General features: G+C 39.9%; 1 protein-coding gene across 2 annotated transcripts in view; it reads right to left on the bottom strand.

Annotated features, from left to right (window-relative positions):
• Positions 1–6,706: 6,706 nt before the first annotated feature.
• pik3cb (phosphatidylinositol-4,5-bisphosphate 3-kinase, catalytic subunit beta) overlaps positions 6,707–11,823 on the bottom strand; it is a 39,928-nt gene continuing 34,811 nt past the window's right edge. For both annotated transcript variants that reach the window (XM_088428076.1, XM_088428077.1), the window contains 7 exons: positions 11,664–11,773; positions 11,510–11,588; positions 10,312–10,479; positions 10,105–10,228; positions 9,833–9,978; positions 8,525–8,657; positions 6,707–7,757 (listed from right to left, as the gene is read on the bottom strand). In XM_088428076.1, coding sequence (XP_088284202.1) covers positions 7,620–7,757; positions 8,525–8,657; positions 9,833–9,978; positions 10,105–10,228; positions 10,312–10,479; positions 11,510–11,588; positions 11,664–11,773 — 898 coding nt within the window. In that variant the 3' untranslated portion in view covers positions 6,707–7,619. The remainder of the gene's footprint in view (positions 7,758–8,524; positions 8,658–9,832; positions 9,979–10,104; positions 10,229–10,311; positions 10,480–11,509; positions 11,589–11,663; positions 11,774–11,823) is intronic.

Genomic DNA, 11,823 nt, shown 5'->3' with positions numbered 1-11,823 from the left:
ATCACGCTTCTGTTAAAATCATGACGTGTTACAGTTACTGTATTTTCTTAAATTAAATTAAATGGATGGATGGCAGATGCGATCAAAGTGTCGTCAATCTGGTGTTTATCATTGACCGCAACAATCGTTAAAACCAAGTCTTCATTCCAAACCAGAACTTCATTCATCTATGCATTTGCGTTACCATCGTCATAAAATGCTAGCGTAGGGTGAGGTGTTATGACGCATTACTTGCCTTTTGGAACGTTTTTAACAATTCTGCCGTTCGGGGCTAAAAATAAAGTTTTATAACGGAAACTGTCACGTTCGCTGACAGAGGCGTGAAGGGGGCGTGGGTTGTGTCAGTTTTTTCACCTGCTTGTGGGTGAAATCGTTATATTGTATGCGGCTTTTCCAAGTTAAAATGTTATGTAACTCACCATGAAAACGTGTAAAGATCAAACTAATTTAGGAGTTGAAGTCTTAAGCATTTCACTTAAGTGTAAATGAGAGAGGGAATGGGAGCCTGGGCTGTGCAACGGGTCAGTGGCGTCATAGAAGGGATATCAAATCAGACAGCTGCAACCCCAAAACCACTCCTAAACTAAATGACCTGACATACATGTCACAAACACGATCTTAAAGCCATGAAAACAATTCAATTCGTTTGAAAAAAAGTCAGTACATGCATTTCCGAGATGCTCCTCAACGCATCACTTACGCTACACCACAGAGCAAGTGATAATGGTTCATTACACAATGACCGTGGTCATGACGGCAGAGCTGATCAACAAACAGGCCGTGTAAACTGAGTCTAACTGTTACATGCCGATGATGTGCACAATCTATGATCAATTAATTGGTAGCGGTAATGCAGCAATGGGCAACTGGCAGCTCATGACTACAAGACTTAATTTGGTTTACAAAAAAACAAAATAAAACATTTCAATCTGTCAGTATATCACAGTTGACGTTTTTGCACGGTCTGGAATGTCCTGCAAATACTGAAGAAACTTTACAGTATATTTTTAAGTTGTAATATCCCCATTCACCACTAGATGACAGAAATAGCTAATAGTTACACCAGCTGCTTATATAAATAGAGTCTGGCGAACTTAAGATCTTACCACTTCTTGCCGCTATAGACATTGATTGGCTGAAAGCAGTCACATGATTTTCACTGAGCCACCGGGCAGCCCTTCGCTAGCTGACGCCGGTGCCTAAATTAATTGTTTTGTGAGTCTGTCATCATTTGATGAAAAAATAAATGTGAAAAATGGTCACATGCGCGGGTGTCGGGTGTCACATGCGAAGCGGCAAAGGCGTGAAGCTCCTTAGGATTCCCACGTGAGCCCAAGAGATGGGAAATATGGGCAACCTGCCTATCCAGGATGGTTGAACACCAAATGACAACTCATATTTTTGACATGTAAGTTTATTGTCCCCTACTCTCTTGGTCAGGAAGAAACAATGAATAAAATACACAGATCAAACATATGTTAGAAGTTAACTTAGCAAAGTCATCTGGTTAAAATATTATTTTGTTGGATTTCCCACAGGGCACCACATAGTACCCTCGAATGACAATTTGCAGCAGGGCAAACCTCAGAGAAGATTCTTTACTGTGTGCAGTACATATGTGCAAAAAATACCAATCAAATGAGGGCAGCATCTCAAGCTGCTGTCAAAGCAGACGGCCAACTTGGCAGTTATTCATTGGTAATGAGATCTCTGGTTAAAAAGGTGAATTGATGAGGATACAACGAACATTTGAAATTTCAAATGTTAAAATCAAAACTGCATACAAATCCTAATAAAAGAAAGCATAGATTGGAACCCTGCTTGTCTATCTTTTTTGAGATTCGTTCTTATCAGAAACATACAAACCCGCATCAAGATTGTCTTTCCATCCACATGTACATATATACTCTTCACCAGTTTTGTGCCACCTTTGAATGGTCATTTTTTCCCACAAGAGCCCTTTATATTAGGAGATAAAAATATATTGGATAATATTAAAAAAAAAAAAAAAAGCCACATCCATCCATTTTCTTAGTCGCTTATCCTCATGGGGGTTATAGATGTTCTGGAGTCTAACCCAGCTGTCTTTGGCCAGTGGATGGGGTACACCCTGAGCTGGTTGCCAGCCAATCACAGGGCACACAGAGACAAACAACTATTCACAATCACAAAGTCACAACATTGAGAAACATGCTATGACATCACATGTGACTATCTACGTTGGTTTCGTTAAAAAAAAACAAAACAAAAAAAAAACAACAACATAGATTTGTGAAAGGCAAGGAAAAAAACTATTACCTATAGCTTGCATTGTTCCTGCAGTTTATCTCGCCACCTAGCAAGAGGGAGATTAGCTATTGCTTCTTGAGTAGCTTGTTTGTTAGCAATAAGTTGCATTATTCTGCTCTATTCATACTTGTCAAATAAAGGATGACTGAAAATGTTTGACACTGTGTCAAATGTACCTGCTTGATCTGCTAGCTAAGGACATGAGCAGTAAATCTTTCACCACATTTTAGTGTGTGTCAAGGCACAGCACATCGTGGGGCCACTTTTCCGGGGAAAAAAATTTCAGCTCTGGCTTGGTTGTTGTCATGAGTGAAACGTTAGGTAGGGTACGCAAATGCGCGGAGTGAAGCACGCAATGTTATACATCAGTGATTTCTGTCGCTCATGTGTACCTGCATACCACTTATGCACATCCCTGCATATGCATAACTTTTTGTGGTCAAATGTGGTGCTGATGTAAGATTGAAATTTTAAAATTAAAACTGAAAATAAAATTGTGGCCATCTCTAGTCCACCATTGATGTTGCCCATCCCCCCTCCCTAAAGGGATATTTTGTTGAGCCAGTCGCTAGCATGAAAAGTGAACGTGTGAAAAGGGCGTTGTTTGATTGTGTTTCAACTATTTCAAATAAAACACTCAGAATATTTTTGATACACTGTGTCAAGTCATTTCTGAATCTTTAGCCCATGCTCACCTTGTTACCTCCTACCAAACTTGTTGTAGCTATTTTAATGAATACCAAATAAATAAACACAATTGTACTTACTTTCTCCTCACTTAGTATGGAAATGAAATATTCTCGCTGGCATTATGCGCTGATCAGAAAATACAATCTATCTGCTGTATCACTGTCCAGGAGGCCATTATTTTTAGCCTCAGCCTCAACCTGTCCTTAGCACTGAAATACATAGCCGGAAGAAAGCTCAAGATATCCCACGTTTGGCTTTTGAAAGCTGTTGCTGTTTTCTGACGCCTGTTGCATACCGAAGTCCATATTGTGTTTACTCGGATGGAACACAGGGAAATGAGTTAATCATGAGAGAGCACACGCTCGAGTGTTGTTTTCACATGCTGATTTGGTAGCCACAACACCATATTTTACACTCCAAGAAGGCCAAGAAAGTACATGGCACCAATATAGCTTCACGCTTGCTGAGTAAGTGCCAGTGTCTGGTCAGCAATCCTCCCTGCTGTCTGCCTGCCTGGTCTCCACTTAGCGCTACTCTCTCACATCCACCTCCTTTCACTGCTTGCGTGCACCCACCACTTTTAGTGGCATCATGCTGAGATGCTAAAAATTTCCAGGTTATGTTACAAAAGGCTCTTACACACAGCAGGGGGGTCTATCTCTTCCAGTATTGTTACTATTGAGTCAGAAATCAGCAACCAATGTAAGCTGATCATCACACTTGGAAAATTGGCTTCAGGGAAGAGAGGAAATTCAGAACTTGCTGATTTACATGCGCCCCAGACTTCAGGTGAACCCGGAATCAAAATGATTCTCAACGTTGAGGCTCTGATAAAGGACAAAGCCAACCATCTATTTTCTAGAGCGCTCGTTTCTTTGTAGGGTCACAGGTGAGCTGGAACTTACCGGAGCTTACTTAAGGCGGTGTACACAATTGGCTGGTCATCAGTCGATTATTTGCAATCCTAACTCTGTCATTTGCTTCTTTTAGCATCAATGTCATCTTGCAGTCTTTTGAGATGGTTGTGAATGAGGACCTTTATTTTCTCAGGTGGGGAAAAACAGCTAGGTCCTGTGACTTAACCCAAACTGCAGGTTTGAGGTCTTGATGTCAGGAAACAGTGATGGCCACTCCAGAAGAACCATCCCCCTTTCTACAAGTGTTGTAGCCATCAAGATTGTTCTTGGTCTCCAGACCACTTTTATGGGTCTCGTCTCGGAATCAAAGGCAATGTTGCTCAGTCTTGTCTCAAGGTGTACCTTTGATTTTTTTTTTTAACTCATTCTATTCCATAGACTTTTTTTCTGGAATGAAATGAGTAAAGTACTAAAGATGCAGAGTGACTGACTCGAAAAACGAAGGAAAAAAATGACAAATCCCCGATTTGTCAATTGTCTCCGTCTCAATCCCCCAAAGTTTTGGTCTTGTCATTTGATTCCCTTTTCTTAACCAGGTATAATAATAAATTGAGATTATTTTTTTTCTTTTCAGAGAGCGACGTGGCCACAGTGGCAGTAAATAGTTACACCAATTAGAAACAGAACAGTCACACATCATAAACACATAATATGAAATATATAATCCATACAAAATTATCAACATTTTAGCAATACAATTAAAAACATCAAATATGCAAAGTTTAAAAACAGTCATTGCCCAATAGCCTTCATTTTGCGGTCGTTCATGACCGATTTGATCAAGTTCAGATGGTCTTACAAGGCATTCCACGAAAAGGGAGCAGAATATTTAAACGCTGTTTTACCCAGCCCCGGCCTGACTCTAAGACCTGTCTTGAAGGATTTTTCGAACGCAAAAACCACAGAACTGTTGGTTTTCACATTAAAAAGTACGATCTCACACATCTCAAAAGTAAGATGAGAGAAGCCTGATGATACATTTATAAACTAAAATGAACCAATATTAGTATCTCCCGACATGCATCGTTTGGATACTTAGCAACAGAATAAAGTGAGGAGTTTGGTCTCCATCTCAATGACGTCTTTGTCTCAGTTGTTGTGGTCTTGATTACATCACTAGTTGCTAGTAAAGCTCCGACAGCCTTATGTTTTCGATCATTGTCATGTTGGAAAGTCTAAGTGCATCTGTCCCATGTGCAAATTCCAGGCTGACGAAGGCTAATTGGTGTCCAAAGTATCCTCACACATGCTATACATTGATCTGGACACAATTATTGATTTATACACTCACACACCAGCTCAATCTCCGTTGAAGAGCAGTGACCTTTCGAAATGAGCCTTGTTTTCCCTAACATAGTGACACCGGTTCATGTTTTTTAAAGGCCACGCACAGTACTGTAGTAACTGGCTTCATCTACCCACTAAATGATTGATCCATCCATCCATCCATCCATCCATCCATCCATCCATCCATCCTCTTAGCTGCTTATCCTCATGAGAGTCGCGGGTGTGCCGAAGCCTAGCCCAACAGTGTTCGGGACATGCCCCAAACTGGTTGCCAGCCAATCACAGGGCGCACAGACACAAACCACCATTCACAATCACAAGCACCTCTAAGGGCAACTTGGAATCTCCGATATAAAGTACGCACCACGAATCTTATGGGGAATGTGGGAGGAAATTGGATTACCCAAAGAAAACCCATGTAGGCAGGGGGAGAGCATGCAAACTCCACACAAGTAGGCCGTAGCCAGAATCGAACCCGCAGCCTCAGCGCTGAGGTAGACGTGCTAACCACTTATCCGTTATGCAGACCCCACTGAATAAAAGCACAAAAAAATCCAGATGATCCGACATAGAATACGATTGTCAATTCTGTATATAAACCTACAGTTTGAGTATGAAGAAAATTTGTAGGCACAAGAGTATAGACACACGATTCAAACTTCCCAGTTGCTTAACCTAGATAAAGATTCGACACTTATACCCGTCTGCTTTATTAACCTATAGAGGAGGAACTATTATCTATTTTTGAAGTCTACCCGCGCTTCCTCCAGTTCATGTCAGGTATGTCAATCGCGTATTAGCCCGTGAAGTGAGCTCTATTCAATGTTCTCTACATTCACCATCATCCTGTCTTTTAATATCATCGCATCAACACATCATTAGACTCAGAGAGCCTACGTCCCAGGTCACAGGTGGGTGGAATTCTCTAAACAAGTGAGTCACCATGTGGGCCGCTCCGGAGCTTTGAAAGGCAGACCTGATTGGTATGATTATCTAACCATAAATCCTCTTGGTAATGTGTGTTTTCATTACACGAGTTGTATGAGCTTCTTTTTAATATTGGGTGGCAAACACACTAAAGTCCGATGTATTACTCGTATTTTTAGTAGGTACTTCATCTTAAGTTTATAAATTGTTTATAGTCTAAAGACAACATGTAAAAAGAGCAAAACAAAATACATTATACATTTGTCTTCCGGTTTACCTTAATCTTATATAAGTTCACAACCAATACCAGCAGGTGACTTTCACTGAGAAAATAATGTGCGCTCAAATCTTAAATCAGCCTATTTGACAGATAATTTTTAAATACATTGTTTTTAGAGTGTAAAATGACATCGGTTTGGAAATCAAACTTTGCTGAGTGTAATGTGTATACAATACTGTATACAATACTGTGACATACATATGTATTATTTTAAATAGACAGGCATCTTTATTTCTTCTTGCTGTGATCTGTAGCTAAACTACATTAAAACAGTTCATGCTTTGAGATGCCAAAAGACCACAGGAGAAAATGCAGCCCGGGGGAAAAAAATAACCTTTAATTAATAGAACTTATTATTAGGACTCCTATGAAAAAAGAAAACAACAATATGAGTCTGTACATTTGACAAGCTCCAGTGTCTAAGACTGTTGATGGCTAGTGGTGCAAGCAACAGTTGCTACGCAAAAAAAAAAAAAAAAGTAAAAACAAAACAAAAAAAAAACAACATTATCATCGGCTTAGGCCTTCAGGATTTTGTACATATTGATATGGTTTGTATACTCGCTGATGGATATTGCACAAAATACACATACAGAGGCAGATCCTTGGGGGTGCACCATATGTCAACAAAATAATTGCGTATATAAAAACTGATAAAAATGGGGGGGGGGACTTGCACATTCATGAATAAAGTCGGCGACAAACATTTGCTTTTTGCTAGATCACAGCAAGTCCAATTGACATTGGGTGGTGGTTTATTATGATATTTTTAACAAAACAGTTTGTGTTTGTAGTAACTGCTATTTTGGGATTAATTGAATGTGTCATCACACATTTTTTTTCCTAAAAGTTTCCAGTGTTTCAAGGTCCAATTGAATTAAGTCAGCTGTTCAAAAAAATAAGAACAAAAGGCTCACCTCCCTCAAACTCTCATGATTCTGGAGTGAATACAGAAGGAATAAAGACATCTTCAATTAAAAAAAATAAAATAAAATAAAATTACAATCTGCCCACACTTACAGCCCTCTCTGTCAAGCTCAAACGCCCATTTATGTCAGGGTCCTTTGAGGAAAAGTTTGAAGGAGCACAGGGGACTGGTTAGACCAGGTGTCTATTCAGTTCGACATGTGCCAAATCCACCACGATGAATGCCAATGTGCTCCAATGGAACAGCCTGTGATGTGGATGCACCTTTGCCTCCGGTGCGCCTCTGGTGCACCTCTGGTACTCTAGGAGCGGTTGTCTTTGGCAACGTTGTGCGCCATCCAGTTGACTTTGGTCGTCCAGCTCTCCCTCAGCGCCTCGTCAAATTTCTGACGGAACTGTTTCAATGCCTCCTCGTCGGTTTTGCCCAGAGCCAAGGAATCCTGTTGAGCGCAGAGCGTGGAAAGAGAGAGAGAGATGTGGTCAAAACCTTGATTTCCCATAATTAGCAACTTCCAGATGATTACTAAGGCAACGCCGAAAGGGAAAAACCTACAAGATAAAACTAAAGTCATAGTACTGCAAGAATATAGCACCTCCCCATTTTTGGAAAACAATTTACAACAAGTGAAAGGAAGGCATCAGGTGAGAATTAAAAACAAGGAAAAAAATATAGGTTTTCGTCAGATGAATTTCCGATTTGGCTGAGTTTTTTCCTGAGCTGGAGAGAAAACTACACAGACATGAAGAGACAAGCGCACGCTAGGTCACCAACTAGCAATTATGTTTCATGATAATTTAATGAAGTCTCCTGCTGATTGCGAATGAAAACGGGTATCGTTAGCCAGGACCAACAACAGTGACCTATGACATCTCAAATCTAACCCTGAACAAATGGACAAAAAAGCAACACATTCCAAAAGAACACAAAGCTGGTGACAAATATATGTTGTAAATATATGTTGGCAACCTGGGTGTCTAAAATTCTACTTGGATAGACTGTCTAAAAGGGAATTTTGAGTGAACACATGCCTGAACGTGCACGCCAATCCATATCTTAAACTTTTGTTTTGAGGTGATTTCTTGAATAAAAGTGATTAGCTTTTTAAATACTGTACTGCCACTTGAAAATGTATTCATTTAAAGTAGGTGGTTTGAACATGTCAGTGAGGACAGTGCTGGAAAACATGCATGCAAGCGTGTTTATCACCTTCAGGTACTGGATGTCTTTGACTGAAGTGAGCTCAGGCAGGCCAGCGGTAAGCATGAGGGCAAACAGTGTGATAAAAAGGTTCCCGTTCTTCCTCAAGATGAGATAGGCCTGTTCACAGTTTTGACGGAAGCTGCCGGCACAGTCACACACATTGGAACGTCATTCACAACCACAATTTACTTTGATATTACAGTGCTGATGTTGGATGATTAAAGGTTGTCAGTTTGAGGTCATGAGTGTTCATCTTGATTCCTGGAACATTCGGAGATAAATAAAATGCGGATTACAATAACAGTATATATTAATGAAAAAAACAACGCACTAAATTGTGATTAGATGTTGTGTTGTATAATCGTTCCACAAGTTAACCCTACAGTCTCTTCTGCCACCTACTGGTCTTTACGCATACTGCAGTTATAAACGGTGACAATATAAAGAGGGGTGTCATGGTCATTTCAGCTGAGAGGCCACATGGAGGAAATTATTTTTTAAATAGGGCCAAACTGGTAAAACAATGGCATATAACTTAAAACAATTAGTGTCACTTATAGGAATAATTTTGCTATGCGCCCCAGGCTGGTCCCAAATCCCAGTGAATAGTGGCGGTCAACTATACAGTAAAGATATTGTTGTCAAAAACAACAACAACAACAACAAAAAAACATATCTACACACACGCGCAGGCCACACACCATTTTTCCTTAAATTGCATTGTATGCTAATTGCTACACTGTAAATAGCTACTGTAAAGTTAGAAAGAAATACAAGACTGGTTGTTTGTAATGCAACACGGACCTGGATCAGTGCAGGGCGATCAAGGATTTTACTTGAGCAGGATTTTACCAGCGCAGTAGCACGATAAAGCTAGATGATAAGACTAATGTGAATGCTAGTGTAGTATTAGCAAGCTATTTTGCATAAAGCGCGGCAACTACTCACTTCCGCTTTCAAGTTGTTTGTACTCATCTGGGAGTTGCTAACAAAAGTAAGAATTTTTGTGTCTTGATTATGCGGACTGATGAGTTCGATTCTATTTTTCTTTTTCATAATGCTCCACAACGGATCTGGCCATCGAGTACGTTTGACATCACATGATCTAGGTAGAATGCTTAAGAAATGTGATAAAAAATCAGTGATCCATCCAGCAGGTAGAAGCTTTAGCTCATTTTGAAAATGGTATATTTAAAAATACACACGCACAAGCTTGTTACAATATGGCGACTTGAATTATATGTAGCTAGATTAGGTTTTCAACAGTTTATAAACTGAAATGTGATTTGAAAAAGCAAACAAAGTGCAACAGACCTTCCAAATTTTTCCGTGTAACCTGTTTTGCCTTGTTGGATGACGTGGATAAAGTCGTGCGTGAGGATGAATGGCACACGTTCTCTCTTTATGCCAAACTTGGACTTGAAGTTACCCAGTATGTGACCAAAGTCTATGTGGAAGAGCTAACAGGGCGTAAAGAAATACAGTGAGGACCAGCCTTTGCAATCTGCCTCAAACAGATTTATTTGCTGCTGTTTGATGATACGATATAGTGGACTGTGACACATTAAGTCCAAATATTTTCTAACCTGTCCAGTGCTGCGGACCATGATGTTGTCACTGTGGCGGTCCCCAATCCCGAGGACGTATGTGGCTACACAGTAGCCTGCACATGATAGGGTGAACTCCTCAATGGCCCGATCGAGAGCGTCACTGTTTAAATGCAACAAATGTGTCCTTTTCAGAAAACACGCAGGCCATAATAATCAATAACTCCTCCTCTCGCATGATCGTACCCAGAGTTTCGCTCCTTGAGCCAATTGAGCAGAGCATCCTTGTTGAATGCGGCAGTCGCTGCTACATTGGAGCTGGTCAACTGGATGTTGGCAATTGTGTCAGCCGATGACACAACCTCAATTAGCCCTGCCCGGTCACCTGTCGCTAGGCAACCATATGGTACGACCCTGCATGATATGGGGAGAAAGAAGGTTTTAACGGATGAAGTACATTTGTTTGCGCACGTAAAAAAAGCAAGCATTAGCCCATTGTTTGTTTGATAGAGGGGCAGGCAGGTAGATGAAAGATGGCAAAGAAGGTGCAACATGATTTTTTTTATTTAATGACACGTTTTTTGGACAAAACTATTTTGACTGAAAACGATATCACAGTTGCTCAGGACTCAGGTAACAACCAATCACAGCTCAGCTAGCAAACATCAAATGACCAAATTTTCTAAAAGAAAAAAGCTCCAAAACTTGCAAAAATATCCTAAAAATGTGTCCTTTTTGACATTTACAAATGAAACCAATATATATCACCTTTCAAAAAATGTAAACTTTGCTTTTTACAGGGTGTATACAGGTTAGTGTGAAGCAGAAAATAATAACAAAGTATATCAAAGTGCCTAAAAAATGCCAATCCTTTTTTTAAACTTGGAACATTTTTTTGAACAACTGAATCATTGGTAGTGCTCATTTAAAAAAAAAAAAGCGAAAAAACTCATCACAGAATTTACATCCCCCTCAAAGGGGAACACTGTGAACGTACAAGTTGACCCCTGTTGTCCAATCAGCGGTAAATCCACACCCTTCTCCCCCAACCAGGAAATAGTTAGTCTTCTCCTCTTTTCTTGCATGTTTTTATTTTCTTGCCTACTCCTTTTTTCCTGCGTGCTTCTTTCTTGGTAAGGTGTTTTTGTGATTTGCACTACTATCTTGATATAAAAGTAGAAACAACAATCTGATGTAACTTCCAAAATAAGTATGTCTATGAGGAATGTGATAAAAGAACATGTGAGACTGTGGATTTGGTTTGGATGAATTGACGGTGTTTGCGCGTCTTTGAATGTACATGCAGGTGACGAGCAAAACAAAAAAAATCTAATATAAGAAAAAATGAAGTCCAAATAGCATGGGGTAGCAAAGCGCCTCTCTTTCGGGCAACTATCAAGAGCTCACATTCCTTACAGTTCCTACCACACATCACACAGCTCACCTGAGATCCAGATTAGCCTCCTTCCATAACAAATCCATTAACCTCAAAATCTGAAGTGTCAACATATCTTGTCTTAGGTCTGTGTGAGGGAAATAAAATAGATGAGTGAGAATGAAAAACAGTTTGTGCTGCCTCCCCCCATGACTTTTCTTACCATCCCCATTCTTGAAGATGATTCCCAAGGTGTCTCCTGCCATCAACTTGTTATTGTAAACAATCCACAGCGGCTTCATCTTGGAGTCCATGTAGCGGCACTTTTCCACACTAAAATAGAATGATTCAACATGTAAAAAAAAAAAAAAAAAAAAAAAAAA

This window comes from Hippichthys cyanospilos, chromosome 11 (genome assembly GCF_059441005.1).
Source record: "Hippichthys cyanospilos isolate Australia breed blue-spotted pipefish chromosome 11, RoL_Hcya_1.0, whole genome shotgun sequence".
NCBI classification, from domain to species: domain Eukaryota; kingdom Metazoa; phylum Chordata; class Actinopteri; order Syngnathiformes; family Syngnathidae; genus Hippichthys; species Hippichthys cyanospilos.
The sequence above is the reverse complement of the archived record's forward strand: the minus strand, read 5'-3'. Positions and strand labels throughout refer to the sequence as shown.